An 18,245-nucleotide genomic window follows, 5' to 3' on the forward strand; every position below is an offset into this window, starting at 1 on the left:
ATCTCAGTGGATATCTGCCAAAAACCACAGGACAGGTATAACACAATGCACATGGCAAGAACTGTTCCAGTCTCGCTTCATGATTTTGAGAAGGTGAATACCTGTGTTTGACTTTGAGGGTATCTTCCTCGTGCACTCCGTTCATGTCTACAACAGGACTGGACTTGAAGTGGGAGTGGAACTCTACAGGCATACTGAGGCGACAAAACACCATGTCAGCATTACTGTTCTGGGTGCCAAATGTTTTGTGGGTCACTTTGAGACAAGGGGGGCTATCAATGGTGCCATCGATCCTTGTTACCTGCAAAGAGGGAGAAAATCTTTGCACTAACAGCTCAATCAAGTTTGTGAGTTTTAAGTGAAGATATTTTTCCTTCTTTTGTTCTTACTGCGATGTGGTTGTGGTTCTTCGGCACATTGACAAAAGTAGGCAGACGCTTGCTGAACCACATGGTGACCTCTCTGTTCATGTTGACAGCAAAGGGTTCAAACCCTTCCTGAAGACCACACATGGTGTAGTACTTGAAGGTGCTAGCGTCTTTGCCCAGATTCATACGACCTACCTGAGTCAGGCCAAGACTACACACTGGAATAAACCCTGAAATGCAGCCAGAAGAGGGAAGGGAGGGAAAAGGAAGAGGGCAGAAGTGGATGGCAGAAACAATAAAGACTAACACATGCCCCAGTAGGGGAGGGAAAATTAATTTAGCATTGCACGTGCTCTATGCTCTGCATGTGAAGGATTTATTTTAAGGTCAGAGGAAGATGTCCAGAACGTACAGCCAACACCTCTATGTTTTTTCGTGTTCACAGTTTCAGTCTGACCCTCCCTGACTTTACTGACTTATAGAGCTGGTTTTGTTTCTCACCATCCTCAGTTTCAAAATCAGTGAAGCAGAGCTCAGAGCCCTTGGTGGTGATGAGGATCTCTCCATTAAGGGTGAAGATCATGGACTTGTCCTCCATATTGATCATACAGCCCACTACATCCCCAGCATGCCAGCAGCGCCCGAACAAACGGCTGCCCATGTTCAGACAGTGGCCCTATATGCATAAAAGTCCACAGAATACATAAAGCATAAAGAAATGGAAAATAGAATATAAACTACACAAATGGACAACTTAATATTTATCTCAGTTGTGACTGTAGGATTGAATGTTCAACTTCAAACGATAGTGGTCTGCAGCATACTGCTATATGAAAGAATATTTAGAAATGAATTAGGTTTTGGTTGACAGCTTACCCTGTATCCATCAAACACAAATGCCAGCTCATCTGTGCCAAGCTCCACATCTGGCTTACATCCAGGTCTGGCCCAGCCCACTCTCATATCACCTCCTGTCACTGCCTCAAACTCAAAGTACCATTTGCCGGTCTTCACCGCATACGTCCTCTCTACTCTGAAGAATCGGATCTTGTCGATGCTGAGCCGCTCAATCACATGTCCTAGAGCGTGGAAGGGACAGGTGTCAGACTGTAGATTGCTGCACCAGAATCCCCTCCAACAAAAAAAAGAATAGTGAAACCATAATTGCAAAAAACTGAGTGAAGGCAATAATTTCACACTCTTGTCCTTTTCACTGTAGACTGAAAGATAGAAGGAGGCAGAATCCTTTATCTGGACTACAAAATTAAGTCACACTTGTCTGGACTAAATGTTTTTCCCGATTCCTTGTAAAACATTTTATCATTGTTATTATGTCATTATTAATATTAACTGTGCATTCTAACAGGCATCAGTGAGTCAAACTCACCGCCTTCCTGGTCTGAGGGCTCGATATTGTAACCATATCCAATCAGAGTGCGGATAGCCTCCCGCAGGCTGTCCCTGTTTGACTTCTTAGTGCGTTCATCCAGCAGAACATACGGAACCAGGCGAGGGTTCCGCTTACTCTTTAGATCCTGCAGGAAGAGGAGGTAGTCAGAGGAAATTTTATTTAGTCAACCCATCTCCAAGTATCCCTGCTTATTTCATCAATTACAGGCTGGCTCAAGGGAGCCAGCTTAGTCATACTACTGCTATGTTTGCTTTCCCAGTCAATCCCAGTAATTGAGAAGTTAATTGGCCATTTATTGCCATTGGGCTACTTCTGCTCATCACTTTACTCTGTCTTTCCTGTGTCATTTCCCATCACAGTACTCTCACTGGGGACTGAGGTGCAGCCATGGCAGTATCATATTAATACTACTTAAGCAGATTTGTGAGGCTTAATTTGAAATCTCACTTTGCTTATTAAGATCATGGTCTGCCTGCACGACAGGTTTTAAGTGAACATCTTTTGGTGTTTTTCTGAAGTGCTGCTCAGTGAACTGGGCTCATATTGTCAACTTTAACCCTTGATCAATAAACTGTGTAGAAAAGATAGACAAACATGAGGTCTGTTGAGGTGGCCTTTTGCAATATGGATCAAACCTTCTCTTTAGTTAAGCTCTAAATTAAGTGAAAAGCATGGGAAGACACAACCAATGTAATCATGAACTTTCCTGACCTTTAAAAAAAACAAAAAAAACAAAACAACTGTACCTGCTGTATGCCATAGGTCCAACCCTGTTTGATACGGTCCTTGGCCCATACATTGTGTGCATTTTCTGCCAGTTTGTCCACAAGGAGTTCCTGACCTGGAGTCAACTTTATATCTGACAAGTCCAGAGGGGACGGCTTATAACCATTGGACATCATGTAGCTAAAAGAAAAACACATCGTCCCTTAGTTACGGATACAATAAAGTGTAAATATACCAGGACTAGTTTACGTAAAAAATTTTTATGGCTGTACATACAGTGTTAACAGTAAATAGAACTTTTTTGTCATGTAGTCTGACATTTTCTGATGATCATAGACTGAGGTCTATTGTATTGTACTGTATGTCTGAACAGGTTTGGTTCAAATCTAAATCTTTCTCAACTACTACCTCTTAGTACAATTATAATCTCTAATCATGGACAGCTTTCTTACAAAGACTGTTAAATGAGCTATGTTTACATAACAGCCATGCATTTACATAGCACATATAGGAAGGCACACTTACTTCTTAGGGAGTTTTATCTTTTTGAGGGAGTCCTCAGCATTTGGATTCACCTGAACTACACGACAGCCCAATGCCAGCAGGGTCCTGTGGAGGAACAATCACATAATGTGAACAAGTACTATTTAATCAACCATGTGACATTACCTTTAATTTGACAGCATGTGTAGATTCAAACAACAGCGAATAATGAGTTGGGAGTTCAAATAGAGCAGTCATGGGTTAAACTGTGCATGTCGTCATCTATCAAGAGTGAAAAGGCAAAGAATATCCAGAGGAGTGCACTACACTGAAGTGATTCTAACAAATTTTATTCACACCGTGTAAGAGGACAAGGTGACAGTAACATAAGCTTAATGTCATTTAGAAACCCATCAGCGTCACCCAGATGTGTCTGCTACTGCTAGTTCAAGATTAATCACAGCAAACCTTAACATTCTCCTATCATTTAAAGAGCATTCATGTAAAGCACTTGTAATAGGTCTCACTGGGACTTTTATGAGCAGAACAAAATGTTGTGTAGAACAGTGATGAGTGCAAAAGGATCCTAGACTTTTTTGTTAAATGACAAAAATGGAAATTTCCTAAACTTTACCTGAGATATCTACCTGACCCCAAACATGAGTTGTTATTTTAAACAAAATGTATTACTATTATTATTATCAGTGTTATTTGGTCTAAACCTAAAGTTGGGTTTCCATGGAATCTTTATAAAATGTATGAGTGGAGATCAAGCGATACACAGACAGAGATGGGGGGGAAATGAGTTTGCACATCACATCACAATGACCTTAAGGGGGGTAAATTATAGTTAGTGCTCACTGCTTAATAATACTAGTCTAGTAGACAATTATACATATACACATGTGCAAGTATAAATATGAATAATAATGATATTTCTAGTTATCATTTGCTCAGCAACAAACAACATTTAACAACAATAAAGTGTACTGCCACATTGAAAATATATAAGCTAATTTATTCTATTACTATTGTATTAACCAAACAGCATCTGCCACCACACTCAATTGGCACACTGCTCTCACTGCGATGTATATATCCAACGCACCCTTTTAAGTTCTGCAGCTATTTAGAGCAGTGCTGTGGTCATGCTGTTGCTGTATATCGGCTGCCACTGCTACTACTGTTGTTTATGTGGCATTTCAAACACCACCTCCACCAGTACATCAGTCTGTTGACCTAGCTGCAGTTGGTACTTCTTTATGGAGAGCTAATTGGGTCAGAGTCAGGACAACAAACATCAACTGTAGACAATCTACATTTACATAAAAATATCTTGTATCTATCCATGTGAGCCCTCTAATTCTTTTCTCCATTTGTTCTCCATGGTTAATAATCTCTATTGCTGTATTTGACTCCTTCGCATGCTTCTTCTCTTCTAGAACCAAAGTATGGGCTATGGAGAAAATCAATCCCTAATGCTCAACATACTTTAGAGTTTCTGTTGACATCTGCAGATTGTAGTTCTTTTCAGTTTCTGGCAGCTTTGAGAAATCCACAAGGCATGGATGTTGGCGCTTATTGTCTTCTCTTATCTGTAAGGAAAAAAACAGTCAGAGAAATAATATTTGAACCTTCCTGTGTCATGTAATTATGGCTCTTCAGTAGCTCCATATACATATATGTACAACATGTGGGAAAGTTATCTAAATATATGCATATGAATACACACCCTTGTAAGTCAATGTCACTGTGAACTAACAAGGGAACGGGAATGTTTTCTAAGTACGGGGTGCTACTGGTTGCAGTGGCAAGACAGTCAAATAGTGAACATGTTATGAAAAAGGAACAAGGGAGCATGTTTTCTTGGGGGAGATAGAAAGGTGCACGACTGTAACACCAAGTGAGAGGTGTAATGCCTCCCTGTGCTGCACTTTATGCCAAATAATCCTTTTGTCAATGCTGCTCAGAGGAGGCAGCAAAGCAGTGGTGGATGTTTACCAAGAAAACATGCAGGGCTGTGCACAGATATGCAGCTGTGTGTGTGGGTCCAGTGAACACCAGCCAGCTCTTTTGTGAATAGTACAAGGACTCCACTGTGGCAGGTCTTCCTCTTACATAATTATATTTATGGAACAAACAACTAATGAAAAAGGTTTATGTGCAACTAGGGCTAAATGACAGACAATAACTTGTTTATTTCCTCTTTTCTTCTGCTGTAGCACAAGTACTGTGATTGCTGCTGTAATTAAAAATGATGAAAGACTACACAGCACAGAATAGGCTATACTGGAAACATAGCCACTCTATTATATCTCATACTGTGCACCTTGGCTAGATGTTGAGTTCAGACACATTGCATCTTATTCATCAGCTTAAGGAAAAATAACACCTCCTGACAATAAGATTGAAAGTTCAGATCACACACTTCATGCTAAATTAAAAATTCTCTTTAGGCAATAGTCAAAATGAAGGCTTCTATAAAGGTGGAACAAAAGAGGGAGGATTGTTTCATGTATATTTGTATTATAGACATAAGAGCTGTGTTCTGTATTGTTGTTTGTGTTATCATCTGTTTCTTTAAGGGCAAAACAGGTCACTTTGGCATTTAGCATTGGTGTTTAGCTAAGGCACAATAAACTAAGACAGTCTTTCATAGACAAGAATGTTAATAATGGCTAATTTATGTGATCATATGCATTGCAGGTAAGCATGTGCTTTAAACTGCTTGTACTGGGCACTACAATAATTTGTTATGTTGCAGGAGTTAGCTGAGAAAATTGATACCACTCACATGCCTGTTAAATGGAGCTGCAGCCAATAGATGATTAGATTAGCTGGTGGGCTGACGACCTTTGGAAAGAGCTAAGCCAACTAGCCCCCTATTTCATTTATGTAAAACAAACTGTCTTGTAGCTTTAGCTTCAGTTAGCAAACAGATATGACAGTGGTATTAATCTTCTCAACTAACCTTTAGCAAAAAAGCCAATAAGTGTTTCCTAACAGCTTCAGAAAACATTTTAATTGTTTTTTTCCTGTTAATATTTAAAAATATCCTGTCAGTCAGGTCGGGAGTGCTAGTAGGTTCCTGCGCAGTGAGAAATGTGATGATGGGGTGATCCTAGGGTTTACACTGGGATGATGGATTATGTCTTCAAAGCATTAAACACCCCACTGAATTTTCTTTTATAAGAAGAAAAACTAAATGCAGACAGGCAGTTTCTGTGCCGAAACTGCCGTAACATCCTGTTCTGCCCTTGGGTGAAACAATATCTTACAATCCATGACATATACTAAAACACAGACACAATGATTCTGCTACCTACAAACAAACTGGAATGAATCATAAATGGGTGGCTTTAAAAGTTTTCAACATTGAAAATGAGAGTGTTCTTTCCACTTACCCTCTTTTTGGTGTGAACCGCAAATTATAAAAGAGAAAGCAAGATGACGTAGAGGGTTTTGTGATGGTTAACTTCTAAAACTTCTAATATCAATGCATTTCAAGCTGCTCTTTAATTCACACTTGTTTAGAAAATGTGTAATTGTGATATTTATTTCACCACCAATATGGCAAAATGTATGGATTAGGCTTTTATATGTTTATCCAGAGAGATGATCTCGTGTTATATAGGTAAAGGAACAAAATGCATTTTTCTCACCTTGCCGTAGGACCATCCCAACTCAATCTTATTCATGCCCCACAGCTCATGAATGTTCTCCGCCAGCTTGTCTCGAACCTTCTCCAGATGAGGTGGCATGACAATCTGATGACATTATTATGGCACATTATCAACAAGTTTGCCTTATATATGGTCACCACTCTACACTACCTCTATTCACATGCTGTACCTGGCTGGTTTCCACAGGCGTGGGGATGAAGGAGGCCTGTGACATGAATTGAGTGGTGCCCAGCAGATCTCTGACTCCATCCACATCTCTCTTGTACTCTTTCACTGGTTCCACTTTCATCTTCTCTTTTGGCAGCAAAGCCTCATAACACGGAGCATAACTTGATGGAGGCAGAAACTTAAAGTCACCATGTCGACCACCCAGCAGGAAACGCACCCTAGTGAAAAAGGCAGACTATCTGTTGGTTTATTATATTAGCCCACACAGTAAAAATACAGGAGAAGAAGTTAATTAATGGAGGGGACAGTATGTGTAAATATAATTTATATATTTAATCAGAGTTGATAATTAGGCAGGTATTAATGAAAGAAGCACTCTAAACATGCATCTAAACGTAACTTCTTTTCCTGCCATTAATCCACTTCAATCAGTTGCAGTGTCTGCTCTAACAGGGACAAGTTTACCTCTGAGACTGAATAAGCGTCTCAGGCCATCACTGTTGAGAGGCTCTCCTGAGGCCGTCTAAAATAGTTACTGAAATAGTAGCTATGACGCAAGCAGGCCCATTCTAACTGCAGCCCTGACTTATTGAGAAATGAAGATCGGGCTGTCATTTCCTGGCACGTTTGCCACCACAGAGAAGTTCAGCCTGTTCACTAGGTCAGATTCAAAACACAAGGATGGAGATGTGTTGCACACACTCACAAGAGGTTACAGTATGGCACTTTCTGAATGTTAACTGTGAAAATCCCCAATACCAAAGGACGTTTAAAATATTGGCAGATGGAAAAAGGACATGAAGATCATTTGTGTTGATAAAGTAAATATAAAAATAGATAGGGCAGTGCTCAATTATGTGAATAAGCATATTCTGTGTAAACTCAAGAACGGGTGTGACATAGAATGAAACTTTTCCAATATCTGCGTTTAAAATATTTTAGTATTTGTCAAGATCTAAATTTCAAGTTTATTATACTTTGCACGGACTTACAAAAAGGGGGTACTTCTAAGTTTGCTATGTTTTTTTGTCTTCCACCAGATATTCATTTATAGTATCTGTCATGGTGTATCTGTATAACTGAAGCTGTACATGTGTAAATGTTCTTCCACTCTACTTTTGTCAGTACAACGTTTTCATGTAGTATGGGGTAGAAATCAGTGGAAGGAAAACTGCTGAAACAAAGAGCAGAATGACACTTGAGCATTACATCCCACCTGTGGATACTATTGTTGATAAAACAAATAACATTTAAACAATAATTATTACGCTAATAATTATTATGCTTAAAATGTCTTCTATAAGTAATACAGTGTAATCTGGCGCACATAACTTTTCAAGTATAGTATTACTTTAGAATCATTTTTATCAGCCAGTGAGGAATGAATTCATTTTTAGTTTACCTAACTAGAAAAAAATCACACTGCTCTCTTGGTGTCAAGTGAAAGCTCTTAATGCAAAATGCTGCTTTGCTTTACAAAGTCAGAGTCAATCATGAAATCATGGAAAAACTGCTGGAGCCTGAAATTCCATTTAAATGTATTGTCAATCATTATCTGTGGTCACCATAGCAACAGACAAGTTGTTGGAGATCTCAATTGAAATATACACAGCCAAGATTTGCCTGAATTATTCCTTATACTTCCCACAGGCATTCATGTATTGGGTAACACCCTGGTACATGTGTGGATCTCTGTGGCCATTCACGAAAAAAAAAAACAGTTAAGGACCCAGGGCCGGTGGCCGACTATTAGACACGCCAATCTCCCAGTCCACATTGCTTGCGAGTGGAGGTGTGAGCAGTGCTGGTTACAATCACCACCCAATATACCCCAGCCTGGTAGCAGTTTACTCTCTTCACGACTATCAGAGTGCAAATATCGTCATTCATCTTGTCATGACATACATTGGTATTGCTAAACTACGTGAGTAGCCAAAATTAGAAAAAGGCTTCTTTCGCAATCTTACCTCTCATGGACCCCGTCCTCGCTCTCGTCTCCCAGGGTTAACAGTCACTGTGCGGTTTTTGCTTGAGGTTGAAGTTGTTGCTGTAATAGTGGTAGTCGGCGTAACCCACCCAAGCCCACACGCTGGCAGGGTCTTGTGACCAGCGAAACCCTCACGGAGGTGATAGTAACTGTAGGAGAGTAAATCAATACTGTAGATTTGACTGGGAACACAAATAAAAAAAAATAAAAAAGATGATGCCAATACATAGTGATGCAGCTGTAGTCCCACGTCGTCTACTTTTCTCACTGTGCTCACCAGATCTCAGTGGGATATCCAAACCACAGGACAGGTATAACACTGCACATGCAAGAACTGTTCCAGTCTCTCGCTTCATGATTTTGAGAAGGGAATACCTGTGGGTTTTGACTTGAGGGGTATCTTTCAACTCGTGCACGATCCGTTCATGTCTCAACAGGAAAGCGGACCTTGAAGTGGGGATGGAAACTATACAGCATACGGAGGCGACAAACCCATGTCAGCATTATGTTCTGGTTGCCAAATGTTTTGTGGGTCACGTTGAGACAAGGGGGGCTACAATGGTGCCATCGATGCCTTGTTACCTGCAAAAGAAGGGAGAAAACTTTCTGGCAACTAACAACTGCAATCAGTTTTGGGAGTTTTAAGTGAAGATATTTTCCTTCTTTTTGTTCTCTAGCGTGCGATGTGTTGTGGTTCTCTCGGCACATTGAACAAAAGTAGGCAGACGCTTTGCTGAAGCCACATGGTGACCTCTCGGTTGTTTCATGTTTGACGAGCAAAGGGTCAAACCCTTCCGAAGACCACACATGGTGTAGTCTTGAAGGTGCTAGCGTCTTTTGCCCAGATTCAACGACCACCTTAGTCAGGGCCAAGACTACACACTGGAAGAAACCCTGAAATGGCAGCCAGAAGAGGGAAGGGAGGGAAAAGGGAAAGGGGCAGAAGTGGATGGCAGAAACAATAAAGTACTAACAATGACCCAGTAGGGGAGGGAAAATTATTTAGGCGTGCAACGTGGACTCTATGCTCGTGCATGTGAGGATTTATTTTAAGGTCAGAGGAAGATTACAGACGTACAGCCACACCATCATTTTTTTTCGTGTTCACACAGTTTCAGTCTGAACCCTCCCTGACTTTATGACTAGATGAGCTGGTTTTGTTTCTCCACCATCCTGCAGTTTCAATCAGTGAAGCAGAGCTCAGAGGCCCTTGGTGGTGATGAGGATCTCTCCATTAAGGGTGAAGATCATGGACCTTGCCTCACATATGATCAGACAGCCCACTACATCCCAGCATGCAGCAGCGCCCCGAAAAACGTGCGCCCATGTTCAACATGACAGTGGCCCATATGCATAAAAGTCCACAGAAACAATAAAGAATAACGAAAATGGAAAATAGAAGTAAAACCTAACACAAATGGACAACTTAATATTATCTCATTTGACTGTAAGGATTGAATGTTTCAACTCAAAAACGATAGTGGTCTGCAGCATACGCTATATGAAAGAATAGGTTAAAATGAATTAAGGGTTTTAGGTTGACAAAAGCTGTACCCTGTATCCAGTCAAACACAATGGCCAGCTCATCTGGGCCAAAGCTCCACCAATCTGGCTTACTCAGATCGGTCTGGCCGCAGCCCACTATCATATCACTGCCTGTCACGGCCGTCAAACCTCAAAAAGTACCATTGGCCGGTCTTCACCGCATACGTCCTCGCTCTACTCTGAGAATGCGGATCTTGTCGATGCTGAGCCGCTTCATCACAATGTCCTAGAGCGTGGAAGGGACAGGTGTCAGACTGAGATTGGCTGCAACCAGAATCCCATCCACAAAAAAAAGAATAGTGAAACATAATTGATGCAAAAAACTGAGTGAAGAGCAATAATTTCACACTCTTTGTCCTTTTCACTGTAGACTGAAAGATAGAAGGAGGCGAATCCCTTTAATCCTGGACGACAACAAGTAAGTCACCCTTGTCTGGAATAAATGTTTGTCCGGATTCCTTTAAAACATTTTATCATTGTATATGTCTATTTAAATGTAACTGGTGCATTCTAACAGGCATCAGTGAGTCAAACTCACCGCCGTCCCTGGTCTGAGGGCCTCAGTATTGTAACCATACCAATTCAAGTGCGGATAGACCTCTCCGCGGCTGTCCCTGTTTGACTTCTTAGTGCGTTCATCACGCAAACATGACGGAACCCAGCGAGGGTTCCGCTTACTCTTTAGTCCTGTCAGGAAGAGGAGGTATCGAGAGGAAATTTTATTTAGTCAACCATCTCCAATATCCTGCTTAGTTCATCATATTACAGGCTGGCCAGGGAGCCACTTAGTCAGACAACTACTGCTAGGTTGCTTTCCAGTCAATCCCATAATTGAGAAGTTAATTGGCGATTAATTGCATTGGGCTACTTCTGCTCATCACTTTACTCTGTCGTTCCTGTGTCATTTCCCAATCACAGTAACTCTGCCCCACTGGGACTGAGGTGCAGGCCATGGCAGTATCCATATATAATATACGTTAAGCAGATTTGTTGAGGCGTTAATTTGAAATGTCACTTTGCTTATGAAGATCATGGTCTGCCTGCACGACAGGTTTTAAGTGAACAGCTTTTGTGTTTTTCTGAGAAGTGGCTCAGTGACGGGGCTCATATGTGTCAACTTAACCCTTGATCAATAAACTGTGTAGAAAATATGACAAACATGAGGTCTGTTGAGTGGCTGTTTGCAATATGGATCAAAACTTCTCTTAGGTTAAGCTCTAATAAGTGAAAAGCATGGGAGAACACAACCATGGTAATCAGGAACTACTTTCCTGACCTTAAAAAAACAAAAAAAACAAAAACGCTACCTGCGTGTATGCCATAGGGTCCAACCCGGTTTGATTATACGGATCTTGGCCATACATGTGTGTGCATTTTCTGCCAGTTTTGTCCACAAGGAGTTCACTGCCTGGAGTCAACTTTATATCTGACAAGTCCAGAGGGGACGGCTTATACCATTGGACTCATGTAGCTAAAAGAAAACACATCGTCCCTTAGTTACGGATACAATAAAGTGTAAATATACCAGGACTAGGTTTACTAAAAAAAATTTTTTGGGCTGTACATACAGTGTTTAACAGTAAAAGAACTTTTTGTCATGGAGTAGCTGACATTTTTTCCATGAGTCATAGACTGGAGGTACTATTGTATGTGTATAGTGTAGGTCTGAAACAGGTTTGTTCAAATCTAAATCTTTCTCAACTACTATACCGGTCTTAGTATAAAAAACAATATTATAATCTCAATCATGGACAGGCTTTTCTTGTACAAGACTGTTAAATTGAGGGCTATGTTTACATAACAGCCATGCATTTACATGCACATATAGGAAGGCACACTACTTGTCTTAGGGAGGTTTTATCTTTTTGAAGGGAGTCCTCAGCAATTTGGATTTCACCTGAACTACACTACAGCCCAAGGCCAGCAGGGTCCTGGTGGAGGAAACATCACAATGTGAAACAAGTAAGATTAATCAAAACCTGTGACATTACCACTCTTTAATTTGACAAGCAGGTGTAGAGTTCAAACAACAGGAATATAAATGGGAGTTTCAAATAGAGCAGTCAGTGGGTTAAACTGTGCATGTCGTCAGTCTATCAAGAGTGAAAAGGCAAAGAATATCCAGAGGAGTGCCTAAACAACGTGATGAGTGATTCAACAAATTTTATTCACAACCGTGGAAGAGGACAAGGTGACAGTAACATAAAGCTTAATGTCATTTAGAAACCCATCAGCGCACCGGCAGTGTGTCTGCTACTGCAGGTTTCAAGATTAATCCAAGCAAACCGTAACATGCTCCTATCGATTTAAAGAGCATTCATGTAAAAGCATCGTGTAATAGGTCTCAATGAGGACTTTTATGAGCAGACCAAAAATGTTGGTTAAGAACGTGATGGTTGCAAAAGATCCTAGACTTTTTGTTAAAGTGACAAAATGGAAATTTCCTAAACTTTACCTGAGATATCTACACTGAACCCCACCCAAACATGAGTTGTTATTTTAAAAACAAAAGTATACTATTTTATGAGCTGTTATTTGGTCTAACTAAAGTGGGTTTCCATGGGAAATCTTTATAAAATGTATGAGTGGAGATCAAGCGATACACGACAAGAGGAGGGGGGAAATGAGTTTGGGCACATCACATCACAATGAACCTTAGGGGGTGAAATTATAGTGTAGTAGTGCGCACTGCTTAGAAATACTAAGTCCTAGTATGACAATTATACATATGACACAGTGGCAATAAAATATGAATATATGATATTTATAGTTATCTTTGCTCAGCAACAACACATTTAACAAAAATAAAGGGTACTGGCACATTGAAAAGATAATAGCTAATTTATTCTTTACTTGTATTAACCAAACACATCTTCACCACACTCAATTGGCAACACTGGCTCTCAATCTGCGATGTAAATATTCCAACCAACCCTTTTAAGTTCTGCAGCTTATTTAGAGTCAGTTGGTGGTCATGCGTGTCTGATATAATTCGGCGTGCCCCACGGCTAACTACGTTGTTTATGTGCATTTCAAACACCAACCATACCACCATACCAAATCAGTCTGTTGACCTACTGCAAGTGTACGGTACTTCTTTATAGAGCTAATTGGGTCAGAGTCAGGACACAAACCATCAACGTGTAGACAATCTACATTTACATAAAAATATCCTTGATCTATCCTGGAGCCCCTATTCGGTTCTCTCCATTTGTTCTCCAATGGTTAATAATCTCTATTGCTGTATTCGACTCTCCTTCAGGCATGCCTTCTCTCGCTTCTAGAACGCAAAGAATGGGGCTCATGGGAGAAAATGCATATCCGTAATAGCTCAATACTTTAGAGAGTTTCTGTTGACGATCTGGCAGATTGGTAGTCTTTTCAGTTTCTGGCAGCTTGGAAATCCACAAGCATGGATGTTGGCGTATTGTCTTCCTCTTATCTTAAGGAAAAACAGTCAGAGAAATAATATTTGAACCTTCCTGTGTCATGTAATTGGCTCTTCAGTAGCTCCATATACATATATGTACAAACATGTGGGAAGTTTCTGAATATAATGCAGTATGAATACCACCCTTGTAAGTCAATGTCACTGTGAACTAACAAGGGAACGGGAATGTTTTTCTAAGTACGGGGTGCTAATGGTTGCATGGCAGAGACAGTCAAATGTGAACATTTGTATAAAAAAGGACAAGGGAGCAGTTTTTCATTGGGGGGAATAGAAGTGCACGACTGTAACACCAAGTGAAGGGTCATGGCCGTCCCTGTGCTGGCACTTTATGCCAAATAATTGCCGTTAGTTGTGTCAATGCTGGCTCAAAGGAGGCAAGCAAAGCATGGGTGGAATGGTTTAACCAAGAAAAACATGGCGGGGCTGTGCACTAATATGCAGCTGTGTGTGGTGGTCCAGTTAACACCAGCCAAGCGCTTTGTGAATAGTAAAACAAGGACTCCACTGTGGCAGGTCTTCCCTCTGTACATAATTTATATTTTATGGAACAACCAACTAGAAAAGTTGTATGTTGCAAACTAGGCTAAATGACAGACAAGAAACTTGTTTTTTATTTCCTCTTTTTCTTCTTGCTGTAGCACAAGTACTGTGATTGGCGTGCTGTAATTAAAAATGATGAAAGACTACACAGCACAGAATAGCTAAATACGAGGAAACATAGCCCACTCTATTATATCTCATACTGTGCACCTTGGCTAGATGTTGAGTTCAACATCATTGCATCTTATTTCATCAGCTTAAGGAAAATAACACACACTCCTGACAATAAGAGGTGAAGAGTCAGATCACACACCTTCATGCGAAATTAAAAATTCTCTTGTAGGCAATAGTCCAAAATGAAGGCTTCTAAAAAGGTGGAACAAAAGAGAGGATTGAGTTTCATGTATATTGTATTATAGACATAAGAGCTGTGTCTGTATTGTTGTTTGTGTTATCACTCTGTGCGTTAAGGGCAAAACAGGTCCTGTTGGCATTTAGGCAGTGGTGTTTAGCTTAAGGCACAAAAAACTAAAGACAGTCGTTTTCATAGACAAGAATGTATAATAATGGCGTAATTAGTGATCATATGCATTGGCAGGTAAGCAATGGTGCTGTTAAACTGCTTGTAACATGGCACTACAATAATTTGTTAGTGTTGCAGGAGTTAGCTGAGAAGAAAATTGATACCACCACATGCCTTGTTAAATGGGCTGCGCGCCATAGATTGATAGAATTAGCTGGTGGGGGCTGACGACCTTTGGAAAGAGCTAACCAACGAGCCCCCATTTCATTATGTAAAACAAACTGTCTTGATGCTGTAGCTTGCAGACACATTTTAGGAATACATACAAACAGCCTTATGAGACACTTTTACTCTCACTAAAAGATTATTTCTTCAGTAGACAGAGCTATTTCATGTTTGACTAAACTTATGAATTGGTCTATTACAGTTCAGTGATGAGAGCACAGTTGTGATAGTCTTTAGCAGTGAATTGGGACTTGCAGATAAAGATGTTGTTTTATTTTTTATACAAAAAGTTTACCACACTAAAGTTGATGTCTCTGCTCATTATTATGATCATTGTTACCTGTTGTTTCACAGGCTCAGGCAGTCTCTTCTCCAGAAGGCCTTTCATTGGCTGTGTAGCCTCTTTGGCTGCTTCCTCTTCTCCAGCCTCCACTGCCTTCTCTTCCACCCCTGTAAGTCCTTCTTTGTCTAATGCCCCTGAGGCTCCTTCTTCACGTGCATCTCTAAACACATTTGGGTCAATGAGCAGTAAGATCTTATGGACATCCTCACTACCTAATACACCCATAGTCAGCAAAGTGCTAATGAGTTTTAGGATTGGCACAAACTGGTACTCCACACCTCCTCCCACGGGATCTCGAATATGGGGCCCTCCACCTTGAACAGCCTCTGCCAACATGGAAATTGCCGTCTCCTTTAAAGCATCCAGTGGGATTTGGGGACTATACAGATGCTGCTCCCGTTTGGTGCTGATGAAACATGGCGGAGCAAAGTTGAGACGTGGTTTGAGTGAAGTACTGAGGCCTACCCCTGGTGGGCGGTGCTTTTTGGACACATCAGAGAAGAGACGGATGGATCGTGTCTCAGCTGTCACAGGGATGATGAACTCATCTTTCATCATGAGTCGTGCCTCTTTGGCTGTCTCCAGGTGTATGCTGATCAGGACATTGTAGAAGCCCTCACGTAACATGCCAGACAGGTACTGATTGTCGATGGTATATAAGAGCTGGGATTGGTCCAGGTGGCTGCAGAGGGCATGGGCAACACGGGTGTTACCCAGAGCACACAGGGCACAGTAGAGCTTCAGGGTGTGGTAGTGAAACCTCCTCATGTCTTCCTGCTCAGACAGCTCCATGACATCGATACACCTTTGGAAGCAAGAGACAGTGTTTCAAAACCAATTTAGATTTTCTGATTATGTCTGAGTCATGACAGAAACTATTTACCATAAAAAATAAAAAGTGTTGTTAATTCTTTTGATGACAGTTGTGTGTTTAATATTGTGGGTGACAATGTAGCTTACATTGGAAACACTGTAGGTGTCACCATCCTGATGTTTTGGCCCATAATAATGATATTACATCTCTAATATTTTTTATATTATTGTTTAATCAATTAAATCTGTAATTTTTGTCCTAAAGTTTATTTATTCTTATTCCTTACATTGTTTGTATGTGTTATGTGTGTGTGTATATGTACACTACCTGTTCTCTTCAGGTATGTGTACAGCCAACATCTGCAGTGGCTCCACACACTGTACCACCCAGCCATCCCTCTCATTGACCCTGGCTGTTTCCACCTTGAGGAAGGTGTTGGGCATGCGGCTCCAAAGCACTGCATTGATGGTCTGGACATCTAGTCGGGGTGGACACTGGGGCACTGGGTTCTTGTGTTCACTCTTAAAAATGGCTGATGAGAGGGGCATGGCATTCTGAAGATGACAAACACACAGAGGGTGCATTTAAAGAAATATTACTAATTGTTGATGGCCAACAAGTAGGTACTTGCTACATTTCTTGCTTGCATGAGCTGCTCTTTTTCGACTCTGAACAACTGATGCAAGCACCAATTAGACATCAGCATGCTAAAACATTAACCCTCATGAACACAGCTACACATGTAGCTACTGCATCACACATGCAAAACAGCTGTTTTCTACCTTTATTTTAGCCAGCTCAAACTGGAAGAGGTTTGGGCTAGTAGGCCGCACAAACACCGCAGGAAATAGTTTAGTGTTTGGTTCCACCTGGAACAGAAAAGAAGTTAATACCAGGTCCAAACAGGAAGCACACATCAAAGCCTGTGAAGGCGCAAAAGCGGCTTAACGATGCGTCATGAAAGTCCACTACTTACTGTGTGCATGAGTGTGTGTGTCTGTTGTGTGATTATTCAAGACTGTTGGCTGGCGGGGTGACTCATTGAGGGGGAACTAAGAAGATTATACCCTTCGAAAGGTTCTTTAAGATTTAGCACTCAGAATAAATCTGAACTGGCAAATTGTAAAGTCTGAAATTCAACATACAGATGTCACTGCTTTGTGAAAATATGCAAAGACAGAAGACGAGTCACTCTTAAGGTCAACAGAATAAATTGCAGATGGACTAACAGCAGGGGGGGTTGGACAAATGCACAGGTAGTGCCTGTGGTATGACCGCCATGGATAAATAAATGACCTTTTGGTTGAAGGAACTGAATGGCAAGGCCCCTGCACATGTGACTTTTCTGTAAGTCTTTATAAAGTTTCCAAACACCCAAGATCTTAAAAAATATAAAAAAAATTCTAAAATACAGTTGTTGGAGATCTCAATTGAAATATACAGCCAGATTTTGCCTGAATTATTCCTTTAGCTTCCACAGTTCATTCATATTGGGTACCTGGTAATGTGTGGATATCTCTTTGCCATTCACGGTGAAGGACACCAGGCCGGTGGCCAGATCTATTAGACAGCCAATCTCCAAGTCCACATTGCTGCGAGTGGAGGTGTGAGCAGTGCTGGTTACATCACCACCCCATACCATGTAGCAGTTACTCCTCTTCACACTATCAGAGTGCAAATATCAGTCATTCATCTTGTCATGACATACATTTGTATTGCTAAAATACGTGAGTAGCCAAATATAGAAAATGCTTTCTTGCAAATCTTACCTCTCATGGACCCGTCCTCGCTCGTCTCCCAGGGTTACAGTCACTGTGCGGTTTTTGCTGAGGTTGAAGTTGTTGCTGTAATAGTGGTAGTCAGGCGTAACCCACCCAACCCACACGCTGGCAGGGTCTTGACCAGCGAAGACCCTCACTGAGTGATAGTACTGTAAGGAGAGTAAATCAATACTGTAGATGTTGAATGGGAACACAAA

The 18,245-nt window shown here is 40.9% G+C and overlaps 1 protein-coding gene across 1 annotated transcript; it reads right to left on the reverse strand.

The window, feature by feature from the left end:
* Nucleotides 1–77: 77 nt before the first annotated feature.
* Nucleotides 78–17,909, reverse strand: LOC113129704 (ryanodine receptor 3-like). Its single transcript, XM_026305764.1, has 16 exons — nt 17,766–17,909; nt 17,050–17,136; nt 16,595–16,821; nt 15,451–16,258; nt 10,530–10,597; nt 6,841–7,057; nt 6,651–6,755; nt 4,480–4,583; nt 3,031–3,114; nt 2,526–2,685; nt 1,756–1,903; nt 1,245–1,447; nt 870–1,044; nt 390–598; nt 152–301; nt 78–101 (listed from the first exon to the last, which is right to left on the reverse strand). Exons 1-16 carry the CDS (start codon nt 17,907–17,909, stop codon nt 78–80), a joined length of 2,913 nt encoding a protein of 970 aa, XP_026161549.1.
* Nucleotides 17,910–18,245: the final 336 nt, after the last annotated feature.

Source organism: Mastacembelus armatus, chromosome 22 (assembly GCF_900324485.2).
Source record: "Mastacembelus armatus chromosome 22, fMasArm1.2, whole genome shotgun sequence".
NCBI classification, from domain to species: Eukaryota; Metazoa; Chordata; class Actinopteri; order Synbranchiformes; family Mastacembelidae; genus Mastacembelus; species Mastacembelus armatus.